This window comes from Anomaloglossus baeobatrachus, chromosome 4 (genome assembly GCF_048569485.1).
Source record: "Anomaloglossus baeobatrachus isolate aAnoBae1 chromosome 4, aAnoBae1.hap1, whole genome shotgun sequence".
NCBI lineage: Eukaryota > Metazoa > Chordata > Amphibia > Anura > Aromobatidae > Anomaloglossus > Anomaloglossus baeobatrachus.
Window position 1 is genome coordinate 425179003 of NC_134356.1, and position 26910 is coordinate 425205912.

The 26910-nt window shown below is 43.2% G+C and overlaps 1 protein-coding gene across 2 annotated transcripts in view; it reads right to left on the reverse strand.

Annotated features, from left to right (window-relative positions):
* The window catches only part of SND1 (staphylococcal nuclease and tudor domain containing 1), a 959968-nt gene that overhangs the window by 330244 nt on the left and 602814 nt on the right, over positions 1-26910 (reverse strand). For both annotated transcript variants that reach the window (XM_075345399.1, XM_075345398.1), the window contains exon 16: positions 5666-5775. In XM_075345399.1, coding sequence (XP_075201514.1) covers positions 5666-5775 — 110 coding nt within the window. The remainder of the gene's footprint in view (positions 1-5665; positions 5776-26910) is intronic.

Here is a 26910-nt window from a genome sequence, read left to right on the forward strand (position 1 = left end):
CCTTGTGCTGGGACACGTCCCCCTGTGCTGCCCATGGCCCCTATAGATGGTACACCTCCCCTGTGTTAGATATGGCCCCCATGTGTGCTGCCCATGGCCACTATAGATGGCACATCTCCCCTGTGTTAGATATGCCCCCATGTGTGCTGTCGATGGCCACTATAGATGGCACATCTCCCCTGTGTTAGATATGCCCCCAGGCTGCTGCCCATAATAAAATAAAACACTCTTTCCTTACCTTCTCAGCGCTGTCCCTCCTCGCAGTTGAGCTCCGCTTCCTCCACTTCCTGGTTCCTGCTGTTGGTCATGTGATCAGCATGGCAGAGTGATATTATCTCTGAGTGCCTTGCCTTATCACAGACAACAGCAGCAGGAGACCGGAGATAAGCGCTGGAGGTAAGTAAAGCTTTTTTGATTTTACTATGGGCAGCAGCATGGGGGCCATATCTAATACAGGGGGTATCATGTGCAATCAAAGGAGGGCGCAGGCAGATATAATATGCCCCGCTGCCCCAGCCCCTCAGCGTGATGCAGTTTCAGCACCACACTGCTGGACAGCGGCTGTGCATATTATATGAGCGGGAGATCAAACGCTGCCGCTCGCAGCTGTCACCTGCCCCCAGCACCACTCCAGAGCGGACCCTGCAGTAATATATATATATATGTACACCCCCCCCCCCGTATATTCGGTTTATAAGACGCACCCCCTACTTTCCCCCAAAATTTGGGGGAACAAAAGTGCGTCTTATAAAGTGAAAAATACGGTATTTCCTTAGCAGAAATGTATGCGCAGGTTCCTCTAGTCAAAGTCTGTATACCTTTGCGTCTCAGAGTGCAGCTATTTGTTAAACACCAGAAGACCGACCAGAGCAGTGCTGATAATAGAGGAGGAAGCTGGAGGGTGAATATAACAGTAGGAGTGTGGGACTTTGATTTATAACACCACTCCTGTTACGTCACCGCCGGAGTCTGCTCCAGCGACTTCTGCTCCGATCGCCAGGCGACGCCGTGTTCCTGCCGTGGATGGTGCTGGTGATGGGAGAGGAGTCGATGCCAGCAGCACCGGTGGGTGCAGGCTCCGATCATCCACAGGGCTGGGTTATCTTGGGATCTGCAGTACTACTGGCTGACTGTGGGTGGCATGTGTCTTCCAGCTGAAGTTGCCAGCGTTCAGCTACAGCCATTGGGAAGACACCACACCCTTCTTATTCCCCCTCCTGTTACATGACCACTGCCAGAGATAGTTCTGTACTCCTGGCTCATGTGCTGTTTGTATTTTGATTCCTGTGATTTCTGCTTGTTTCCTGGCTACCCTTCTGCCTGCTGTTTTTGTACCTCGCTGCCCGACCCGGATCTGACCACTGCTACGTTTTCTGTTTACATCTATGCCTGCCGATTCTGTCCCTGTTCTGCTATTCCTGGTTTGACCCTGCCTGACGACTACTCTCTCGGACTGCAGCCTTCCACAGGTAGAAATCTCCAGTACCCTGTGTAATTCCAAATCCCTGTATAGAGGTTAAAGGGTGTCAGGGTTCTGGGGGTCCTGCTTGGTGAGGGGCTTCCCCCTAGTCTGTCTATTACAGCCTGTCTGAGTCTGTTGATCCACGCAGGCGTTACAACGCCAGTAGTGAAATGGGAAAAAAAAACAAAAAAAAAAACCCCACAAACCTGTGGTGAAATAATAAAAAAATATCGTATTTTTCTGATTATAAGGTGGGGGTGTGTCTTATAGGCCGAATGTAGCTTACCAGCGTGGCACAGGATCACAGGAAGCCGGCGGCACAAGTAGAGCAATTCTGGGAAGAGGGGGGATTCACAGCGCCACAAGGCAGACACCATTGATCTCCCAGCGACGGACGCAATGGACTAAAAGAAAATGGTAAGACCTTATTGCACTTGAATGCAGATCCCAAGGTTCTTCTCTATTGTTTTTGTGTCTCAATTTTAAGTTTAGCTATCAAAGCATCAAATTAACTAAAACACTGTGTAAATGTAGCAGAATATTTAAAGATGGGCTTGCCCTTCCTAGATAACACTACAGGCAACACAAAATCAATTAGAAATGCCTATAAAACAAACAAAACAGTAGACTTTGGGTGCACTTTACAAAAATTGTAGTCAAGAAAGGAAGAAAAAAACAAACAAACAGAAAAAAAAAGAAAGTCTTCTCAGCACAGATGAAATTTATAACACAGATTCAGAAATGGGCGTATTATCTGACCTCAATCTTATCTAGGTAGGGTCAATTACATTTAAATGTGATAAATAAAAGAAAAAAAGAAAGATGACCAAGCATTGCCTTAAGGAATGAAAGGATGCGTGAATTACTATTGTGATATATAGCAGCTCGAACTCTTTATGGAAAAATCTGAAAGATGAGAGCTGATTATCTGGGTCTCGGAGGAAACTCTTTTGCTGATGGCAGCAGATTAAAGAAGATTTAGAAAAAAAAAATGATTCTTCGGCATTAAACAGTGTAGAAAATTAGCTTGTAACTAATTAGCAGCGGCCTGAACAGTGAGATTCACGGTGGACTCCTCCCACACCACCTCAGAACCGTGGAAGATCTGTCAGATCAGGACATCTGTAACAGCAGAGTGTGTAACTGCTCACAGGAGAGACAGCAATGACACCAGGGGGAGGAGAACAGATAAAAGAAAGCAGGCTTGTAGTGATTTACCACAGAAGAGATGAATGAAGGCAAAAACATGAGGAATTCCACAATATCAATTCCAGAACTTCACCAAGTAAACTTTTATTTGCTGTGTAAATATAGTGAGGCCACTTAAAAGGAATGCGCCATCAGGCTTCTGCTACCCCATCTGACAGCAGGATATTGGGGCTGAGATCACAATACTTGATGTATCACTTACTGGGTGGCTTGTGGCAGTTTTGATAAAAACAGTTTATCTGCAACAGATCTACCAGTCCTCTGAATGTTGAGCTATGTGTAACACCACCCACACCACTGATAAGCAGCTTTCTGCCTATGCACAGTGTACACAGAAAGCTATCAATCAGTGATTAGGACATTGCTATACAGCGCTCATGAATATTGAGGACTACATGGCAGCAGGTTTACTAGTCTTTTAGACAGTCTCCTGCTGATAAAACAGTGATTTTAAAAACGCATGTATAATAAAACACGAAAATGTAAAATGTGCATGGTGAGTGACAAGGTAAACTGGTTAAGCAAACTTAAAAACCATCACTCTCAGCAGCAAACTTTCTTGTGTAAACAGGTGATGCACTGCCGATAATGTTTGTGTCATGGCAGTCTCTCTACATTTAGAGACTTGTAACCAGATCTGGGCAGAGTCTATCTTTGACATCCCATTAAACGTATTTCCCTTTCCTTTGGTGCTGAAAGGGTTAATGTCAGTTCTACTTTCCAGCAGCTTCTGATTCCTGGCCTCAGGTTCTCCCGATTGGTGACCACTCCCATTCCTATATATGGTCACATCTCCCATTAGAGGGCGCCGGTTATGCTGATTCATTCTGAAGCTAAACCTCAAGGTGGAAGGAGCTGCTGGAGCCCTTGTTGTATGAAGCGGTGTAGGCTACAGTACTGGTGTCTGACTGCAGCCGTGAAGTTGGGCTTTATCCTTTGCTGTTTCAACAGTCTGTCGTACCTTCCCCTCTTGTTGAGTTAGTGCAGAGGTAGGACTAGCAATCCTCACCTGCCAACTCACTAGCATGGGTTGTTACAGGGTCTGTCAGAGCTTCAGGTTTACTGCTTGGTGACAGGGGCAGAACCTGTATAGGGACTGGCTATTAGAGTAGGGTACAACCACAGGTGAGTGCAAGAGGTCTCCCATAATCCCCTTCCCTAACACCAGCCCACCATTGTTAACGTGTCCCTGGTATACCCTTTGTTTGTTAAGGTGAAACCCCTGTTTGTTGTGTGTAATTGTGTGCGCCGAACCATTCCTTAGTCCGTGCATGACAGTTTGTCTGCCCAACTATACACGGCCATATTTGGCGGTCATTTAATTGTCATTGATGGCACGATTAAATGTACCTTTAAAGGGGTATGCTCATCTCAAAGATTTCATCCCATTACTTAGTAAGTATATTAATATTATTTAGCTATTACTTTCAAATTAGAAACATAGCACTGTTCTGGTGCGGAGATAATCTTATAAATGTAAAATGTACCAGGAGATGTGGTATGATCACAGCCTTACACATTACATAGAAAGGACACATAAGATCTCAGCACAGGAACCTTTTTTTTAAACACATCCAATTGTGGAACTTTTTATTATTCCAAAATCTATTGATTAAAATGAACTTTGTTTGTAGGAAAACCCCTTTAAGCCTGCGCTGAGTCACAGTACATTGTATGCTTAAGTTTGACAACCGATTGTTAATAAAAGTATTTTCAATTAAAATAGAATCCTATAGAGAAATAACACCAAAAAATGCAGTTTAACAGCATCTTTCAGTGTACAATGGGCATGAGCTTTCATTAAAACATATTCTATGTGAATAAATTAGTGTAGGGAGCAAGTTTTTTGCAAACAAAAATGTGATGTGCAAAATGCAGGGAAACCTCCCACACTGCATCGAAATTTGCCATTGAAATGAAATAGAAATAAATACCCTATATCAAAATTCAATAGCCCCTGATTAGCTTGTGATTGCTGCAGCCATAGAAGCCATAAGAGATAGAAGGGAGAGTAACCACAGGCGGAGGATGTTCCATGACCACTAAAGCCAAACGGTAGTGGTCTTATAACAATCAATGCTGGAAAAGTAAGTGAGAACCAAGGACAAGCAATTTTTTTTTTTTGCTATAATCATTGCAATTTTTTCCTTGTAGCTGGATTAGCGCTTTTTTTAATGCATTAGGGCTTTAGTTTTTTGTTTTTTTTTAATGGCAACACAATTTATCAAACTTGAAATTAATACTGCTGACCAATGTTTCTTTGCTCTTTACCACACGGTGAGAGCAAAACACAGAACAGAAGGACTAACCTGGAGTGAGCAAACTGGGAAGAAACTTAAAGTTTATGTATTTTACTAAAATTAAGAAATCTGAAGTTTTTCTTTTATCCACATGTCAAAAAATTAAACTGTTCCAGTGACTATACCATTATCCAATGTGATGCGTCTCTCTCTGGTAGAGTCAATGGCTTAATTTCAGGGCCTCACAATATGTCTGGTTGATCACAACTGAAGTACAGTTGTCCATATTAGCATTAGCCATGATTACAACAAAATCTATTGTTTGAGGGGTTACATTTACCAACCAGCGATAAGCTACCAGTTAATAAGCATATATGGTCAGTTTGTAGGACTGCAAGGACTAATAAGGACTAAAAGCAGTATGGTTATGTCCACCGCATGATAGTTGACCAGACAAATGTTCAACCATCAAACTTATGCGATGTAAAATATATGGCGGTCTTCAAGATTTGTAGAATAAAAAATAAAAAAAACAACATTTTAGAAGGCCTATTCAAAACCTAGACACATAAAATTAAAAGGAATGTTGTAACCACTTCAGAACAAAAAAATGTGAGAGGAAAAGTAAAAGGTTCACTGGGCTCCATGATTTCCTGCGTGAATAAAATCTAGATGCTAGAAGAGATCCCCGTACAATAAAACATAATATAGGGGGAAAAAACAGCAATCAAGAAGCAAATACTAGATATCATACCTCTCTCTGTAATACCAGTTCCTTTGTGTACATCATGGCTTCCTCACTGAAAGGCTCCCCTTCTTGAACTCCACCAGGAATATTTCTGGCACCTCTAGGACATTCAATGCCTAACGGATTGAATAAAACACATTGGTTAAAGCAACATCTGAATAATTGAAGCTTGAAAGGTAAAATGGCTTCACAGTAAAAGGAGTTAATGGACAAAGAGTACTAGAGCTGTATACAAAGTGTTCTGATATACAGTGCTGGGCAAATGTTTCAGGCAGTGGAAGTACAAAATGTCACAAAGTAAGAAAACTGTCAAAAACAGAAGTGTGAATAGTTGGCTTTTTTTTTAATCACCATACAAACAATGTTTGGTGTGACCGTCCTTTGTCTTCAGTTCTTCTGGAAAGGGTGGATGCTCCAAACAGGCTGTGGATGTAGATTGTGCAAATGTATTCTTAAATCCCACAAAGACTCGATCAGGGCTCCTTATTCTTAATGCTGAAGATAGTTCTTAATGACATTGACTGTATGTTTGGGGTCATTGTTATGATTCACAACAAATTTGTAGCCAATCAGAATGCTCCATGATGGTTTGCATGATGGATCAGCATCTACTTTTTCAGCATAGAGGTCGCCTTTAGTCCTAACCAAATCCCAAACTTTATTTGCCAAATTGCAACCACAAACTTGCAAGGAGTCTCAACTATTACTTGCAATCACTATTGTACTGATCGCCAGTCCTTCAGTGAACAAACTGCTTTCTGTTACAGCCAAATTTTTACTCATCAGTCTAGATCTGCCATTTTACAGTACCCCAATTCCCAAGTTTTCGGGCATAGACGAATTGCTTGACCATGTTTATGTCAAAGGTATAGTTTTTGGTTGTAATTCTTCCATTACAACCACTACTGGCTAGACTGCTCCTAACAGTAGATGGGTGAAGCTGGGTCATACGGATTGCTGCCACCTCTGAGTCTGGGCGGATGGCACTGCTGGATATGTTCCGATTTCAAAGGAAAGTAAGCATGATGTATCTTTCATCTGCGGTATTAATCTTCCGTGGCCAACCACTGTATCTGCAGTCTTCAGTATTGCCCATCTCTTGGTGCACTCAATGCTGAGAAATACAAGCAGATGCCAATTCATCATGCAAGACATCTGATTGGCTCTAAATTTATTCCGAACCAGGAGAATGAGCCAAAACAGACCGTTATTGTCATTAAGAACCATCTTCAATGTAAATTGCACAAAAATGTATAGCAAAGATTCTAAAAAGCTTTTTTAAACTTTTCACTCAGGGAGGATAAAAAAAAGTAATCGGGGAAAATATTGTAAATACTCCTGGGTAAAATCTGTCTTCAGTGAATACAGATTTTTATAATACTGAGATAGGAGATGGCAGATGCTACGGACAAAATTCTATTATAGAAAGGAGGGGCAGGGAGGCAGAATTCCTCCTTACCCCTCTGATAAGATATATTACAAAGTTGCTTATTTTCATGTGCTCTATTGATTTAGGAAATAAAAATTAAAATGACAGTAACGCTTTAAAGAGAGACTGTGAAATGCACAGGACTAGGTGCCCTCATTCTGTCTGACTCAAATGGCAGTAGAGCAAGTTAGTGTTCAGGCCGTTCAGTGCAGGTAAGTCATTGGACAATGGCAAAATCAACACATGCTGGAAAGTGAAGAAAAGGAAGTCCTGCTGCAATGGAAGTGCTGAATAAATGCTAATAAAAAGGAACAATCAACTTTATTTAAATATAAAATGGATGCCAAGTTAAAGAACAAGAGATTCAGTCAGTTCTTAGGCATCTAGGCATACTAGACTAGTACGAGCATCACTCACACAGTTTTCCCTTGTTGTTGGGGGATGAAGACACCAAGCCTTTGCTTTTTACTCCGATTGTGACTGAAAGAGCAGCCATGCCTTAAATGGAATCTGACAGCAAGACTTTGCTACATCTGAAGACAGCAGGAGATAGGGGCAGAGACACAGAATTCAGCAACGTGTCACTGATTAGGCTGTGTACTATTTACTTACAATGAGTGTTTTATCACCAGGAGATTATCACTTTCTGAACTACAGGGCTCATGAGACATTGTCCAACCACACCCACTTCTCTGATAAGCAGCTCAATGTCAATAAACAATGCCCAGAGAGAGAAGTGGTGTGGGTGGGGTTAACTTTCTGAGCACTGCTACATGACTCAGTGATGATACTAGGCTTCAGGGAGGAGGCTGTGGTTGTGACAGTGACCACATCCACTGCCCCCTTCTCAGATGACGCTTTGTTTGAGTATCCCAGCCTACACTGAGATTCTCAAACAAAGCGTCATTAGACAGGAAATAGGAACAAGAAAGGGAGAAACAGTTAGTTAGTGTAGTTAGGGAACAGTAGGGAATTTTTAGTACAAGTATATTGGAAAATAGCTTAGCTTATGGCCCTAAATAGCTAGGGATTTAGAGGAAAATTTAGTTTGACTTTGGACCACCCCTTTAACATGGGTGATTTTGTTTTCATTTCCAGTAACTATTGCCACTGCATAGACATTAGCAATCGATTCATTCTATCTTTTAAGATGTTGGCACATTATTAATTTATATTTTATATATTTTTACAAGAGCACATGAAATGAATGTCATTGATTTATGTTTTAGCCTTTGGAGAATATGACAGATAATTTAAAGGTCAGAGAGGGGGTGAGAACAAGGCAGCTGTTCCAAGTACAGTACAAATTCTGCAGCTACACTGCGAACGCAATATATTACTATATGGATTAAAAAAAAAAGCAAAAAAAAGCATTGTTATTAGAGTCCTATGTTTGTCTGATGAAAAAAAAAATGCTGCTAAGTCAAAAAGAGGATGGACATCTCAGTATGGCTAGTGATGTGGAAGAGATGCAATAAGGCTATGCTTACATATATGTTTTCCTCCAGCCAAAAACCTTCTCTCTTGGCAGGTAGAGCACTGCATATAAAATGTAGTTATTTTTTTTGTTCTTTTCTGCTTTTTTGTGCGTGTTACATGCGTGACTTATCTATAGAACATGTAGGTTTTATTCACCAAAAACGCAGAAATACCGGTTTGCTGGTTTTTTTTTTGTACATTCTCATTGCTTCCTACGGGTGAAAAAAACTGCAAAAACACTACAAGACCTGGCATGATGCGCATTTCAAAAAATGTTGCTGTGCTCAAACTCAGGGGAAAAAAAAAAAGATTGTGTGCATGAGATTTCTGAAATTGCATGGCTTTTTGCTGGTACCGTGTTTTTCCAAAAATAAGCCCTCCCCCAAAAATATGCCCTAGCAGGGATTTTCAGCATTTTCGGAGCAAGGCTTAAATACAAACCCTCCCCCGAAAATAAGCCCTAGTCCCGGATCAATAATGAAGTGTCCGTGCAGCTAAAAAAGGTTACAAATACTGCAGGACACTTCATTATAGACAGCGGCACCCGGCATTTACACTCACCCGATGCTGAGCGGCAGGACCTGCAGTGATCACACACCCGCACTCATCAGATCACACACACACACACACACACACACACACACACACACATCAAATCACACGCAAACATCAAATCACACACAAACATCAAATCACACACAAACATCGGATCGCATACACACTCACCTCATCCAGCGACACCGATCTCTTCTCGCCGGAGAATCCTGAGAGGCAGTGCGGTGGAGCGCAACGAACAGGACCTGCAGCGGGACACGTGACTTGCTCTCATCATTCCCTGCGGCCGTAAGCGCTGGATGTGATGTGTACGTTCGGCTGTGTGTGTGTGTGTCTGCGTTCGGCTGTGTGTGTGTGTGTGTGTGTGTCTGCGTTCGGCTGTGTGTGTGTGTGTGTGTGTGTCTGCGTTCGGCTGTGTGTGTGTGTGTGTGTGTGTCTGCGTTCGGCTGTGTGTGTGTGTGTGTGTGTGTCTGCGTTCGGCTGTGTGTGTGTGTGTGTGTGTGTCTGCGTTCGGCTGTGTGTGTGTGTGTGTGTGTGTGTCTGCGTTCGGCTGTGTGTGTGTGTGTGTGTGTGTCTGCGTTCGGCTGTGTGTGTGTGTGTGTGTGTGTCTGCGTTCGGCTGTGTGTGTGTGTGTGTGTGTGTCTGCGTTCGGCTGTGTGTGTGTGTGTGTGTGTGTCTGCGTTCGGCTGTGTGTGTGTGTGTGTGTGTGTCTGCGTTCGGCTGTGTGTGTGTGTGTGTGTGTGTCTGCGTTCGGCTGTGTGTGTGTGTGTGTCTGCGTTCGGCTGTGTGTGTGTGTGTGTGTGTGTCTGCGTTCGGCTGTGTGTGTGTGTGTGTGTGTGTCTGCGTTCGGCTGTGTGTGTGTGTGTGTGTGTGTCTGCGTTCGGCTGTGTGTGTGTGTGTGTGTCTGCGTTCGGCTGTGTGTGTGTGTGTGTGTGTCTGCGTTAGGCTGTGTGTGTGTGTGTGTGTGTCTGCGTTAGGCTGTGTGTGTGTGTGTGTGTGTCTGCGTTCGGCTGTCTGTGTGTGTGTGTGTCTGCGTTCGGCTGTCTGTGTGTGTCTGCGTTCGGCTGTCTGTGTGTGTCTGCGTTCGGCTGTCTGTGTGTGTCTGCGTTCGGCTGTCTGTGTGTGTCTGCGTTCGGCTGTCTGTGTGTGTCTGCGTTCGGCTGTCTGTGTGTGTCTGCGTTCGGCTGTCTGTGTGTGTCTGCGTTCGGCTGTCTGTGTGTGTCTGCGTTCGGCTGTCTGTGTGTGTCTGCGTTCGGCTGTCTGTGTGTGTCTGCGTTCGGCTGTCTGTGTGTGTCTGCGTTCGGCTGTCTGTGTGTGTCTGCGTTCGGCTGTCTGTGTGTGTCTGCGTTCGGCTGTCTGTGTGTGTCTGCGTTCGGCTGTCTGTGTGTGTCTGCGTTCGGCTGTCTGTGTGTGTCTGCGTTCGGCTGTCTGTGTGTGTCTGCGTTCGGCTGTCTGTGTGTGTCTGCGTTCGGCTGTCTGTGTGTGTCTGCGTTCGGCTGTCTGTGTGTGTCTGCGTTCGGCTGTCTGTGTGTGTCTGCGTTCGGCTGTCTGTGTGTGTCTGCGTTCGGCTGTCTGTGTGTGTCTGCGTTCGGCTGTCTGTGTGTGTCTGCGTTCGGCTGTCTGTGTGTGTCTGCGTTCGGCTGTCTGTGTGTGTCTGCGTTCGGCTGTCTGTGTGTGTCTGCGTTCGGCTGTCTGTGTGTGTCTGCGTTCGGCTGTCTGTGTGTGTCTGCGTTCGGCTGTCTGTGTGTGTCTGCGTTCGGCTGTCTGTGTGTGTCTGCGTTCGGCTGTCTGTGTGTGTCTGCGTTCGGCTGTCTGTGTGTGTCTGCGTTCGGCTGTCTGTGTGTGTCTGCGTTCGGCTGTCTGTGTGTGTCTGCGTTCGGCTGTCTGTGTGTGTCTGCGTTCGGCTGTCTGTGTGTGTCTGCGTTCGGCTGTCTGTGTGTGTCTGCGTTCGGCTGTCTGTGTGTGTCTGCGTTCGGCTGTCTGTGTGTGTCTGCGTTCGGCTGTCTGTGTGTGTCTGCGTTCGGCTGTCTGTGTGTGTCTGCGTTCGGCTGTCTGTGTGTGTCTGCGTTCGGCTGTCTGTGTGTGTCTGCGTTCGGCTGTCTGTGTGTGTCTGCGTTCGGCTGTCTGTGTGTGTCTGCGTTCGGTTGTCTGTGTGTGTCTGCGTTCGGCTGTCTGTGTGTGTCTGCGTTCGGCTGTGTGCGTGTCTGCGTTCGGCTGTGTGTGTGTCTGCGTTCGGCTGTGTGTGTGTCTGCGATCGGCTGTGTGTATCTGCGATCGGCTGTGTGTGCCTGTGATCGGCAGTGTATGCCTGCGATCGCGCTGTGTGTGTCAGTGTGTCAGCCAGCAGCAGGGGAGAACGGCATGCCGCACCGACCGGAGAACACAGGGAAGACCTGGGAGCCACGCAATCGTCCGGGTCTGGTGAGTATGAGTCTCCTGGGAAGTGGGGGGTCTGCTTTTTTGGGGGGGTAAACTTACCCCCAACTGTGTTTCTCCAAGAATAAGACCTCCTCCAAAAATAAGCCCTAGTGCTTTTTTTTGGGGGGGGGGGGGGGCAAAAAAAATATAAGAAAGTGTCTTATTTTTGGAAAAACACGGTAGTGTAAAATGCAGCATCTTTTCTGCAGCAAAAAAGTGCTGCAAAGAACCTGAGTATGAGCATAGCCTTAAGTGGTCCATTTAATTTTCCAGATGTGTCTGATAAATTGACAGTTATATAAAAGACTGTATTACTTTTACTTGAACTGTTGGCATCAAAGAAACTTGCAATGCTCTGTAATACGTTGCATTTGGACATTTATTTCAAAAGCCTCATCAATCTTATAATTCACTTCCAGTCATGCAATGGACCAAATATTTAAGTAAGTCTCCATTCATTCTGTTTAATCTTACAATCCTTAAACCTAAAGCAAGAAGTGTTTACTATTAAAGAAGACCTGTCAGCTCTCCTGACATCTATGTTTTTGTAAATCCTTGCAATACCCACAAAACCGCTCTGAAGCATCTTTCCTTATAACTCTATGTTGTGTCATTCCTTTGATATTCCGCCTAGAAATGTATAAATATGCATCGCTCTGACCATCAAAAAACAGAAGGAATACCTCAACATTGCCGAGCAACATGTTGGGATTCAGCACTGCTGCACAGCATTGGGCGATGATCACCTGAGCTGCAGTTACAGCGTTTTTTCCTCCTGCACCAAAAATCGGATCTTTCGGGAAAAAACATTGCAATAAATATGCATGTATGCTCAGTGTTTTTACATGCAATTTTCACAATCATTTTGAGGCGGAAAAAAGCTGCAAAAACACTCAAAGTATTGACATGCTTCATCTTGGCAAAAATACAGCAGGACTCCAAATACAGATGAGAAAAAAAAGCATCGTCTGCATGAGGTTTAGGAAATTTCAATGATTTTGATGGTACTATAAAACACTGCATACTTTCTGCACTAAATACGATGTATAAAAAATGTAGCAAAAAATGGTGCAATTATGCCACATGTGAAAATAACCTTTAGTGGTCATATAATATTCAGTATTTTAATTGCAAGGCAACTCATTTCATGCACCTTACACATATAGCGATACACACTGAAAATCAGGAACAAGCTGAAGGCAAATGGTTTATGATCAAGTTGTTGGTTACATTCCTTAAAAGAGAATCTGTTACTAGGATCAACATGTAGACCATAGAATGTTTAATAAAACTATATCTTAAGATCTATAATCTGATGCTTATTCCAGATAAGTCTAACTTTTCTTTCCATGTAAATGAGTTGTTAAGCGCCATGAGCTGGACCCAGAGAATCTGCCTGCACAGCCTATTTTAAATAATAGGGTGAGTTACCAGCATGAGACATGTAGATCAGGAGAGCAGCCTGTCAGTCGTTACATGTCTCACACTGGTAACAACCGCTTTCTTTTAAAATAAGCTGTGCAGTTATGTTCATGGTTTTTAACGTAGAGTCAGTGATTAACGCTGTATGTGTAAGCTGCTAGAGGCAGACTCTAGGAGATCTGTGTCTGGCCTTTAGATCTTAACAACTCATCTACATATTGAGAAATCTATGGTTTTCTCTGGAGTAAGATCACAGATATCAAGGTATCATTTTATTCAGCTTTCTATGAACTGAATGCCCCAAATCCCTCCTCCCCAACTATGTAATTTGTAACCTACCAGTTGCCTCAGAAATCTTTGTATGTTTTAATATACTGGACACAATATGAGTCTTTCCTCACTTCCTTAATCACACACCTATTATATTCCTTCTGGCCTCAGCTATAGCAGATAAAAATGTATTTTATGGTTAAAGAGCAAAAATAATACCTTGCATCCGGTTTTACAGACCTTTTTGTGATACCAACACAACAGGCACCAATTAAAAGCAGTTACCTATGGAAAAATCTGATCTGCCATGTTGGATTTCTTCAGTTACTAGATGAAGCTCTTGTAATGTTAATAATATCCAACAACAGATCGGCATCCCATAAATTAAAACAGAGGCCACAGATTGAAGAAAAGATAAGTGATTTGTTGTTTTAACTTATGGAGTGACAACCTTCACAGACCAAACAAGTCGTAAGGAAAACAACCACTTGAAATTATTGTTCTTTAGCTTTCCTAAGAGGACACTGTCGGCACAGAATGACTGTTCAAACTAAGCACAGGCACTCGGTGCATCATGAGGTGGCCAAATATTTAGGTGCACCTTCCCATTTATTTGTTTTCCATGCATCTTTGCTGGCTCTATAAAGTGAAAGCTGTCAATCAAAGAAGAGGGCAGGTGGAGCTCGAAGGAAACAATCAGGTGAAAAGGTGTATTTAAAATGTTTGACCAAGCCATGATGGACAGAGCACCTATACTTGGTTTGAACAGTCTTTTTGTGGTAAACTCCCTTTAAGGTCCCGTTACACATAGCAACATACCAGCGATCCAACCTTGCAGGGATCGCTGTAACGTTGCTACATGGTTGCTGTTGAGCTGTCAACCAGGCAGATCTCCACAGCGACCCGAGTAATGACGACTCCCTGTACACTCAGAACCGGCGCTCGTTGTTCTCCCGCCATCAAACACGCCGATGTGTGCTGCGCAGCAGGAGACCAACGAGCAAAAAATTGTCCTAATTGTTGTGTCACGATCAGCGACCTCGCAGCAGGGGCCCGCTTGCTGCTGCTTGTCACACACAGCGATATCGCTGGTGAGGTGCTGATACGTCACAAAAGCTGTGACACTTCAGCGAGCTTGCTATCTGTGACGGGGGCTTTAGAGAGAATCTATGAGCAGGATATCATCTGCAAAATATGTGCATATAGCTCTTTCAAAGACATGTCCGGCAATACCTTTATATGGCCAGTCCATTCCTCCATTATGGAGAAATCAGCGTTTGAATTGATATGAAAATGAGGCTGAAGAACTATTTGTAGATCTGAAGCTTCTTTCACTCCAGCTCTATTTCCCATCCAGCAGTGCCTCCTTCTCTATGCTTTGTGACGTAATGCAAATGAGTGGTCAGTCAAACAGGAGGAGGACTTGATGCTGGAGTGACAGAGGCTTCAGATCTACAGATAGTTCTTAAGCCTCATTTTCATATCAATTCAAACGCTGATTTCTCCATAATGGAGGAATGGACTGGCCATAGAAAGGTATTGCCGGACATGTCTTTGAAAGAGCTATATGCTCTTACATTTGTTCTTACATTTACATGCCAATTCAAACACATATCTTAGAAATGTAAGAACAAACTGGCCGTGTAAAGGTATTACTGGTCTTGTCTTTAAAAAAAAAAAAAAAGCTATAGGTGCATATAAATAATTTGGGGGGTGAAATCCTGCTCACAAGAATCCCTTTACATGGTAGTTCTCACCTCAGCCTTTCCTTTCATGACCGAGACAGGAATGCCTGCAAGAAACCAGCCTAGCGCCTGTCTAGTGTCGTGTTACTCTGGTTACCAGAATTCTGTAGGCAGCTGTGGATGAGAATTCAGACAAAGTAATGATAAAGCAGTGTCTACACATGAAATGGGTATGTAAATAAATCCAAACTTTTAGGCAAAAAATTAAAAAAGAAAAGTTGCTAAAAAGGGCAGAGCACCTTTATGCTGACGCCCATACGGAGAAGCTCACAATGACGCAAACATTTCACAGCAACAGACGCGGAATACATAACTCATTCCTTTTTCACAAAGCATGTAAGAACCAGAGTTGTGGACCATGCTTATTATTATTACACAGAGGAGAATTGCTGTTTGCTGTACACAGAGAATAAATGATCATTATACACTAATGAGCTGCAAATACAGCAAACACAGAAGCAATTTAAATCTTTTCCGTTTCAACCTCTGCAGCATCCACTGGACATCACAGAGTGGAGTAACATCCTCACGGTTATTAGTAAGATCCTAATGGAAATGCCAAGAAGGACAAGAACGGAGTCTTCTCCTATTTAAAGCAACCTTGTCTATGTTCCAAAACAGTATATCAATGTGGAGCTTAGCGCTTGCATGCTACCAGGCTTACCAATGACCATAGTACGGGAGAGGCTACGTTACAACAAACGGCAAGGTTACGTCATGCTGCAAAGATCAACTACTCAAAAATCCGCTATAGACATGGTAACGAGGGTACCAAATTTACATTTTGGAAAAAAAGAGCATCTGGATGACTAAGGTTTGGATTTAATATAGTAAAAGGTTTTTCCCATTCATCTCTCCCAGAGCAAGTCACATATAGTTGTCAGTCAGCCAAGCAGCTCTGGGCACCGTCACAGACACAATTTGTTGACTTGCCACTTAGAAATCATGTGATGAACAGCAGATTTAAAGAAGACTGAGGTAATGCTGAAGAAGGGGGACAACTCATTTTATTACTTAAATGGCTCCGAGAAAGGGAGTATTCTGGGAGATTGTGATCAATGTCACATTAATGAAAAGGACAGAAATGTTCATGCAGTCATCCCATGTTAACCCTGAAGCCATTTGGTTAATAATTTAAAAGAGCCGTATTCAGGCAGATTAAATAAACATTTCATATAGTTTACTAATATAGCTAATATGTACCTATGACTAATCCATCAGTTCATGTACAAATTCATTTCTAATAGCGGAGGATGAGGAACAAGCCTTGCAGGCCTTCACATCTTTTGGTAAAAATCTAACTAAACAGCTTTATACCATTTATAGAACAGTGCCTTATGAAAAATACTTCTGAAAAGGGACTGTCAGCATAGTATAGCGATAGTCTCATTTAGGAGCATTTTAAAAAGGTGAAATGTGATAAAAATGCTTGCAGGAACTCAGATGATATACCCCCTCCTCTTGTCGCCCTACATCCATATAGAATGCTCTGCAGACTAAATGTCAGTGGCTCACTAGCACCTGCATTTTAAGGGGAAATAAGCTATTTTCAGCTGAAAGATGACACAGAATGGATAAATCCACAGCTCATCCTTCGTCAGAGAAATGGTCTTCTTACTCAAGCCATTGTCAGAAAGATCAACTCAAACACGTAGACTGCAAGGTCTAAGTGAAACGCATTACTGAAAGGAAGGGGATACAGCATAAGTATCGATAACATTGTGTTAAGGAGGTTGTCCAGGCCTTTTTTTTCTAATTCTTTTTACTATGTGCCTAAAAATTAAACAGGCAGATAGTTGCTAACAGAGGCAACAACCTGACCAGCTCAAGTGATCATTGACCGCTCTTGCTAGTGATTCAGCTGCTCCATGTCAACAGAGCAGCTCTTCATTTTCTGGGCTGCTCCGTCAATGGGGCAGTTTGGCAGCGGGGAACCGGCTGTTAATCAGCAGTTCCCCCACCCCTTCAACAGAGCAGAGCGGAATAGAAGCAGTCACTCTGTCGGAGTGAGGTGAGTGGAAGCCACTGAATCTGCAGTAGGAGCGGTGTGAGACTGCTCGGTGCTGGCAGAGATCAGCAGCGGGCAAAACAGGCAGATAGTTAGCAACTACCTGCCAGTTAATCCTTAGTACCATTGTAAAAAAAAATAAAAAATAGTATCGGATAACCCCTTTATGTAAAAGCATGCACAAAATTAGGCCTATATTTCCTGCATGTAGGGGATTTCCAGGACATTACCCTTATGATAGTCACCAGTCACTTGATGGCCTATCATATCTCAGCCTGGTTCACTTGAAAAGCGGCTGTACCTGGTTCTGCAGTTCATTCAGCTCTATTGAAGTGAACTGGACCAAGCTGGCAGAAAGTGACTACCCAATGTACAGCGCTGTGCCTGGTAAACAATGAAGGAGAAGCAGCGCCTCAGCCGCCACTTCACTCATGTTTAATAAAGGACTAAAATTCACTTTACTAAACTCTATGTTAGCCAACAAAAATGCTAAAAGTGGTGAAAATGGAAGTAGACTTTCCGTTTCAGATTACAACTATGTCATTAGTGAAAGAATAAAGTAAAATTTTATTAGCATGAAGGTCATTGGAGTCTAGAAAAAGGTTCATACTCACTTTGTCACAACTGATTTTACCAGAGATAACTCAAAGGCTACAATACCTGCACCCTGACAACTTCTACCAGACAAGCAGGTTTTTTAAGTCAATCATATTTATTTATTAACAAGCAACACTACCTGCAAAAAAAGTGGTTATTTGAATTTTACGTTCACATCAAGAGGTTGTCGTGTTTTATTATTAAATCAAACCAATAAACTCATTGCTTTGTAGCAATCTGAGGAGAGCTGTTCATAGACAGCAGGCAGCTTTCTCTAAGGACTGACAACAATAAAAAAGGTTTGCTTTATTTTCTGTTTAAACAAGGATGAAATAAATGGAATTTTTAATAGCTGGTAACAATGGGAAGGTTTACACAATAAAAGAAGGTGTGAAAATGCACGGTATGCCAAGGTTTAACTGTCTAACATCTCCAAATTTAACACTTAATGTTTAGATACCAGCTTCCCCACCCCAATCCGTTGTCACAAAGTTACATATGATGAATTATAGAGGAGTCTTTTGTATTTGCCCGATACCTTACTAAACGTATTAGGTAAGAAGTTACTATTAAGCTGGCCATACACATTAGATCGCCATTGCCCACCCAATCATTCGTCCGATTGTTAGCTCTCCCAAAGCTCTCGTACACAGAAACACCTAGCTCGGCTGAGAAATCCTGTGTTCTCTACGAGAGAGCCGGTGCCAGACTCCACTGACAGCAGTTTATCTCTACAATGAATACAAGAATCAGCAATTTTATTTCAACAGGCTGGACTCTAGTCTTTTCTCAACCCATATCATCAGCCAGGGGCGAGTTGGAAGGCCCCATAAATGGATGATCAACTGATCCCAGGGGAAATTTACTATGATAAAACTGGTTATTCAGATATATGACAGACCATGTCCCAAAGCATGTACAGTAGAAAGTGAGATGCACTTTTATTAGTAGCTCTCCAAATAAAGAGGGACGTTAAAGATAGATAGTAGACCTTCCTCTAAAGTCTATAAGCCCCAATAAGTCAAATGTGAATTAACCTTCACTTAGTCGCGCCAAAATATTTATACTATTAATTGCGTGGGGTCCCTGTGGCACAAGTAGTTGATGCTGCGTCTCGTGATGCACGGAGGAGGGATGTTTAAGCTAAGAAGCCATGTAACGGACAGTTATCTACCATCCATACTTAAGGAAATAAGTGAAATAAACTCACTTAGGGTCCAATGCATCCCATACAGCTAATTAAAGGTTGAGATACTGACATTGACAAGTTCTATTTTTTCCTCTCCATTAAATAGAAATGTTAGGTCCTGCTCACATGAAGTCTAATTCTATTCACCAAAAATATATAATGGGAGTGTTTCTTAATGTGGCCATGTAGTGGCCTATATCTCACACTGGGTTAAAAAGCTTTCTTTTGGAGTAGTAAAACAATCTACTGCACATTCCTATGAAGTAAAAACCTCTAAGAAACAATAGACATTTTAAGCCACCAAATGCAAGCCAAAAGGACAATTCTAAGCGTCACATAATGTAAAAAGGCCAGAGACTTGTACATCTAATAGGTACCTCTAGCTCATCTTGAAGCTGCAGCTCGTATTATGAAGGGATGGGACCTAATGAGTACTATACACAATATATATTTATATACTAAAAATGTATCCTGTACAACATTGGCAGACAGACCGAAAAGGGCCCCTGTGCAAGAACACTATATGGGCCCTTTGCAGGCCCATATCTCTTAAAAATGAACAATTCCATCTGCTTTGAGGGTAGAAATGGGCCCCCTTACCTCTTGAGCCCCTGGCGGCCGCACAGGCTGCAGCAATGGTATGTCCACTCCTGATGTATAAACTGTACTTAATTTCTGTACTTTTTTCTCTTCTAAACAGAGCTCCTATGTGATCTCCTCTCTCCAGGGTCAATACTAACCATTAGTATCTTTGCCACTTTTCCCCAGCAGATTTGTCCATAGTTGTCTTATTTCCTGTCCACTGTGATGTTGCCCAGTGGTTAGCACTGTTGCTTTGAAGTACTGGCGATGGGGTCAAATCCCATCAAGGATAAGAAGATATTATTATACATATTATTTATCAAATGAATAAAACATGTATAGTCCCTTCCCCCCTCCCACCAGTATCTTTACCGGGGTTGTCCAGATCTAGACTATTGATAGTCTATTCACAAAATAGGTCATGTCAATAGGAATCGTTTGCAGTTTGATAAAACTGCAGTGCTTCAGAGTTATGGCTAAACATACAGTGATGCTGTGTTCTGCTCCACTGCAGGAGCAATATCAAGCGATAAGTGGGATTTCCTTGTCTGTTGATAGGTCATCAATAGTTTAGTACTATGATCGAAAACCTCAAATACTCGGCTTTGCGAATATTTTCCGAATAGGTCGCCACTATTCCATTATTCGCGAATATTCTATGCGCAATGTAAGTCTATGAGAAACCCGAATAACAATTATTCGGGCTTCCCATAGACTTACATTGCGCATGGAATATTCACATATAGACCTATTTGGAAAATATTTGCTAAGTCGAATATTTGAGGTATTCGATCATCCCTATTTAGTACCCACCAACACTGAGCTAATCTAAATGGCGGGAAAGAGAGCACAGATACTAGTTGTGTGCTGTCAGCATCTATGCCAGAAGAAGCAGCACAGTCAGCTATATGAAGGAGTTGTCTTGAATCTACAACAACAAAATGCTGGGAATTCTTCATCAATACTATTCAAACAGTTGCTAGAAAGTAAAAAACTCAGGGCAAAGGTGTTCATAGCCTTTAACCAAAGTGTTGGTTTTCCTTCAGCCATCACTAGGAAAATTTTACAGAAGATGAATTATTAAGTTCTATTAGAATGATATTTAACTCTATAGCTGTGAAAAAAGAAGACGGTGATTTGCAGCTGTAGAAATCCGTGCCACAGGTTTACTATGAAATCAGCACACAGTGGCTCTAACAATATGCCACTACCTTATCTCTAACACAACATTACTGTCAATCACCATTCATTGATAGCTGACCCAAGGAATAAATTTTAAATTCAGTATATCCAACATTGGTAAAGAAACTATGACAACAGTGGTAAGGTGACAGCTGCTAGTAGTTTAAATTTCAGCGTTACAACTAAAATTATTTATTGGCTTTCTGGTCTTAAAATGACAGATTTGCAAAGGAATTTAGAATTCAAGAGTCTGTTGAACACCTACAGATGACTCACATTCAATTACAACAGCACTCACTGTGACTGTAAGTAGCCATGTCAGGGAGCAAACAGGTTTTCATAAGACGCATCAAATGTGAGCTTCTATTATTTTCAGCCTCCGCACCAGTTCCCAAGGAGCGCTTTCCTCCGGCAGAGGGGAAGAAAGGATTACAAGGTTGCATTTTTAAAAAGAGGGCAATACATCTCCATTTAGTGTGCAATTTTACCACTATGATTTCTAAGGAGCTACAGGAAAGAATAACTGACATGGAGCTCAATGTAAGACTTACGGACACCAAGGAATTGGTTTATTTCCTTGTGTACACAAAGTATAGCTCCGAAAGTCATCCCAGAAGATCAAGCTAAAAATCACTGTCATAGTATAGATACTGCTGGTGAGAAAATGCAAGAATGGATTGCTAGGCAGGAAAGATAAAGACATCTTGCTATAATCTAGCAACTTCTGCAGTCTCCTGGATATTCTCATACTAAGTGTGGGATGGGAATACAGGAAAAGGTGGGGAGGAACTGTCTGGTGTAGAGGAATTTCTCATCCTTTGTGACTGCGGGCATTTCAAGGAGACTAAATGGAGGGAGGGTCCTGCACACCCTCTCAGCATATATAAGAATACATCTACGGTAGAAAGATGTTCTAGCCTTGCTGGGTTAATCCATAGCGTATCCATGACAACTGGTGCGGCTGGACACAGGTTGGAGACATAGCATCAATGAGTCCCCATAGAGAACATCTGGCTAAGCAATGACATAAGAACAATAGGATCCCCGAAGGAGACAAGACCAAGGGGGGAGCATGGACCACCACGAAGCAGCTCAGCGTTTACACTGATAACTGTCTAACCCTATTTGATAGAACATGAATCTAGAGACGTCCGACCGCATCACATTCTCTAATGCTGTATGTCAAGTCACAATGCATCCACAAAAGTCGTTTTTATAAAATGGAGCCAAATAGGTGAATCTTCTGACCCTACTTGTGGATTAACTACTTAACCTTTAAGGCACAAAACTCACAGATGAAAAATAGATACATTTTAACAAATTATTCCCTTTAGGAAAGTATTATTCGTGTAGTGTAATGAGGTTGCACTATGCGTTCAAAAGATCCGCTGTATGCTAATTCTTAACTCATGAAGAACAGGGAAAAAAAGCAGGACGGAGACAGAAAGAAAATATTGCCTAAGGAAAGGGTAAAAGCAGAATCCCTTAAGGCTACTTTACACACTGCGATATCGGTCCCGATATCGCTAGTGTGCGTACCCGCCCCCATCTGTTGCGCGACACGAGCATATCGCTGCCCGTGGCGCACAACATCGCCCAGAGCCGTCACACATACTTACCTGTCCGGCGACGTCGCTGTGACCGGCGAACCGCCTCCTTTCTAAGGGGGCGGTCCGTGCGGCGTCACAGCGACGTCACTGAACCGCCGCCCAATCGCAGCGGAGGGGCGGAGATGAGCGGGACGTAACATCCCGCCCACCTCCTTCCTTCCGCAAAGCGGCCGGGAGGCAGGTAGGGAGACGTTCCTCGCTCCTGCGGCGTCACACGCAGCGATGTGTGATGCCGCAGGAACGAGGAACAACCTCGTTACTGCTGAAGTAACGATAATTGGGAATGGACCCCCGTGTCGCCGATTAGCGATTTTTCACTGTTTTGCAACGATGCAAAATCGCTAATCGATGTCACACGCAACGGCATCGCTAATGCGGCCGGATGTGCGTCACGAATTCCGTGACCCCAACGACTCCGCATTAGCGATGTCGTAGCGTGTAAAGCCCGCTTTAGGCTACGTTCCCACGATCGGTATTTGTTGAGTAATTGATGCTGCAGAATTTCTGTGAGTTTACTTGTGGTTTTCATTGCGGCTTGCGTGCATTTTTTTTCCCGCTACACTTTGTCTCTGTTTGGTACGTCATCCCTTAAAATAAAGTTGGTTTATTTTTGAAACTTCCATTTACTGATATTTTTAGGTGCAGATTACATACATTTACGAGGAGTAAATGCACTATAAACGTATGTACTTTTTTTCACATCTAATGTAAGTCTATGGGGAAGTTCTGCACAGAAAAGTCAGCGAACCCGCAAGAGAAATTAGAATGCTGCAGATTGGAAAATCGAACACACGGGTGAGATTAAACAGCGTAAAAAAGCACAGAGGGCAGGAGATTTCTATCCCATCCACTTTGCTTGAACTGCAAGATACTGCATTATCGATGCAGCAAAAACTCATCATGTGCATGTACTCAAAGTGAGAATATAGCCCAATTCAAAAAATGCATTGCATGATGTCAAACATGAAACCTCAGACAACCATATAGTATCAATTGTGCCAAAGAAAACGCAGCTCTGCTACCTAACATATGCAGTTTTACTATATCTGTGAACGCTGAGGGAAAAAGAGGTTTTTCCATCCTCCCCAATTTGTAAAAAAACGTGTTACAGGAAAGTGGTTGCGTTGGACAAGTTAGTGATGAAGAAGCAGATATCTCTCACCGAGGGATTGCCGCCTGCTGCCATTGCTGGGCATAACAGCAACCCCCACCTCCCCCCTTACAACTATGTCTCAGCAAGAATATATTGGGAAGCGGTAAATCGCACGGCATCACTTCTAATGACATGAATTGTACAAACTGGAGTTTAATATGGGACTAATTAGAAAGGTGCAATCTGAATTTGCAACATTAATCAACAGGACAGGGCTGCAATGTGTTGCTAATTACCCATTAAGTAATCTGTCCTTGTTATCATTGCTAGATATAGAAAGAATGACCAGATGAAACCCGCTCATTGACTGTCTAGTAAAAGTAGAAGAAAACAGAACAAAGAAGTTATGAGGCTTTCCATCAACACTCTGGGGAAATCTAACATTTGTAATGCCTTCATTTTCACAAGACATATTTAAAAATGAGGGGGGGGGGAACCAAAAGACAGTAGCCTTATCTTTCTGTGCCTTCATTACCGCCATCTAAGTCAGAACAGAATAGGATCACACTTAATTGAGGCTTTTTAGTTCACATCAATTTTGCCCAGTGCTGGGATTCAGTGAAACTTTGAAGCAAATCCTATTTAATCTCAGCCATTCAGAGTAAAAATTGCTTAATGTGTGTGTTTTGGGAGGGGAGGAGGAGAAGGGACGGGAAAGAGATGAGGTGCCCTGAAGGAAATAAGCTGAGAAGGGGGAAAAAAAATAAAATAAGAATCGCATCACTGACTATTCTGATACGACTTAAAACGAAATAACAGCAGATCTCCTTACCTCCGCTAGGGATAATAAATTAACTTCTTCACTCCCAGAAGCATCTGCATGCAGTAGTAAGAAGTATGCCGAGTGATTATGTACACAAATCAGGCAAAAAAAAACCACAACTAAACTTGCAATTATTTTTTTTCTCTAGGAATTTTAATTGACAACCAGAGAAATTACTAGCTTGTCTATTTGTTGGCTGGTGGCATTACAGTAGTAAAGTGCAGAGAGGGATAGTAGGTTTCGAGTTTCCAGAAGTACAACATTAAACAAGCAGGTAGCTAGCACTAGAAGAAAAGTGCTTGTAGGTTCCTACCCAGTTTGGCTAAAATTCACATGCCCCACAGAACTTTGTAGACGTAGTTCAAACATAGCATTTAGCTCAGGTTTTCAGAGGAGCTCTCCATGCATTTTCTCTTGCAAGTGTCAGATGTTCGCTAGTTAACAAAAAAATACGATGTTCTCTTCAATAGGGAGATTGATAGATTACTGTGAAAAACCCTGGATCAAAAAGATGGCGCATGTGCCATACAAACACTAATTATATTATATACATATATATACACATATACATTATATATATATATATATATATATATATATATATATATATATGTCTTAAAGGGGAGCACCCACCCAAAGTCAGCCAGGTAGTTAGCAACTACCTAGTAGCCTGCTACGCCTGGCACCATCCTTCATCAGCACAAAGCGGTCGTAGACAGGACGGGCAACATCATGTTAATCCCCTGCTGCCTAACTAGAGAGGCAGCTATCAATCAGCAAGACGTTGGCTGTCCAGGACAGTCAACGAAACAGAGTGGAAAAGAGGACACCACTCTTTTGAAGTGATTTCACAGAAGCTGAATTGCAGGCAGGTACAGTCTGTGATCGCTCTGTGTCAGCGAAGAATGGTGGTGGGCACAACCTGCCTGTTAGTACTTAAGTCTCGGATATACCCTTTAAGGATGCACCATATTTATCACATAGAAAAATCCACCATTAAAGGGGTTATCCGGCTTCTTTGACTTTTTTTTTTTTATTACCCTATTGGGCTACATTGGGGCAGGTAAGTAGATAGAGACCACATACCTGCCCTGCTGTCAGCCCCTCTCCCCCGGCTCAGAGCGGTCATGTGACCGCTGCTGCCGCGATTTTGCTGCTTCCGGTCATTTCATGTCAACATGGGCAGGGCCATGTGGACATGCAAATGTGGAACAGCATGTCGCCTCCCTGCTGGGCTGTACAGTACGAGGAGTCACCGCCCCCTTCCCTGCACCCTCCCACACATTCCCCCGCACCTCTCTTACTCTCCAGTAACCTCCCCCTGCACTGCTGTGGAGTCCGTCACCTGGGGGAGGGGCCTGGCGGCGGCTGCCGTGGTGTCAGCGCCAGCACCGGGCCCCCTCAGGATCATACATTCAAATGTACCGGCATCACAGATCACAGATGCCGGTACATTTGAAAGTGCTGATGAGAAGCAGCGCAGCGCAGCTTCTCATCACTGTCCCTCCCGCTGTCTGTGCTCTCTTTAGCACAGTGGTGACGTCAGAGCACAGACAGCGCGCGAACGTGCAGGAGCGGCGGGGACCGAGGACGGGTGAGTATGTATTCCTTACATGTGTTCCCGATGGGGATGGGGGGCGGGCGGTGCAGAGCCATATGTGTGCATGTGCAGAGCCATATGTGTGCGTGTGCAGAGCCATATGTGTGCGTGTGCAGAGCCATATGTGTGCGTGTGCGGTGCAGAGCCATATGTGTGCGTGTGCGGTACAGAGCCATATATGTGCATGTGCGGTACAGAGCCATATGTGTGCGGTACAGAGCCATATGTGTGCGGTACAGAGCCATATGTGTGCGTGTGCGGTACAGAGCCATATGTGTGCGGTACAGAGCCATATGTGTGCATGTGCGGTACAGAGCCATATGTGTGCGTGTGCGGTACAGAGCCATATGTGTGCGGTACAGAGCCATATATGTGTGCGGTGCAGAGCCATATGTGTGCGTGTGCGGTACAGAGCCATATGTGTGCGGTGCAGAGCCATGTGTGTGCGTGTGCGGTACAGAGCCATATGTGTGCGGTGCAGAGCCATATGTGTGCGTGTGCGGTACAGAGCCATATGTGTGCGGTGCAGAGCCATGTGTGTGCGTGTGCGGTACAGAGCCATATGTGTGCGGTGCAGAGCCATATGTGTGCGTGTGCGGTGCACAGCCCGATGTGGGGCTGTTATTTGCAATGCTGTAGTGATAATAGGTCAGGTGCTGGGGAAGAATATACTGACAGGGACTGTGTGTGCAGGGGGCGGTCAGGGGGTGGGGCTGGACACTGGGGTGGGTGGTGCCAGCTCTGACTGAGGTTTTGCACAGGAAGTGGTCATGTTTGCTGGATCTGAATGTAAACAAGAAGCTGCAGAGAATAAAGGGATAATTCAAGAGGAACAAAAGTTAGAAAACAAAAAATAACAATGTAGGTGTGATTTATATGACAATACAGCACAGATTAGCTTAACAAAAATTTTTGAGTTTATGTCGGATAACTCCTTTAACAATTAGGTGCACCTTCAGGGTGCATATATTAAATGACTTGAATCAGTTTTATGGCATAGAAAAGCCGAATTTTGGCAAAAGCCAGGGCTCTGAATCATCAAGAACTATATTGCTCATGGAAGTCTTGATGAGTGGGTATTTTGGAGTCAGAAATGCCAGACTGAGTAAGAGTCACACACCTCTTAATAAATCCGGCTGGTGCCTCCCACAAACCTTACTCTTTTCAGGCAGAGCTGGCCAAAACTGAAGTGAAAATGGCAAAAGTTGATAAATTTTCATGCAGCATCAAATTTTTAAACTTTTCAAAG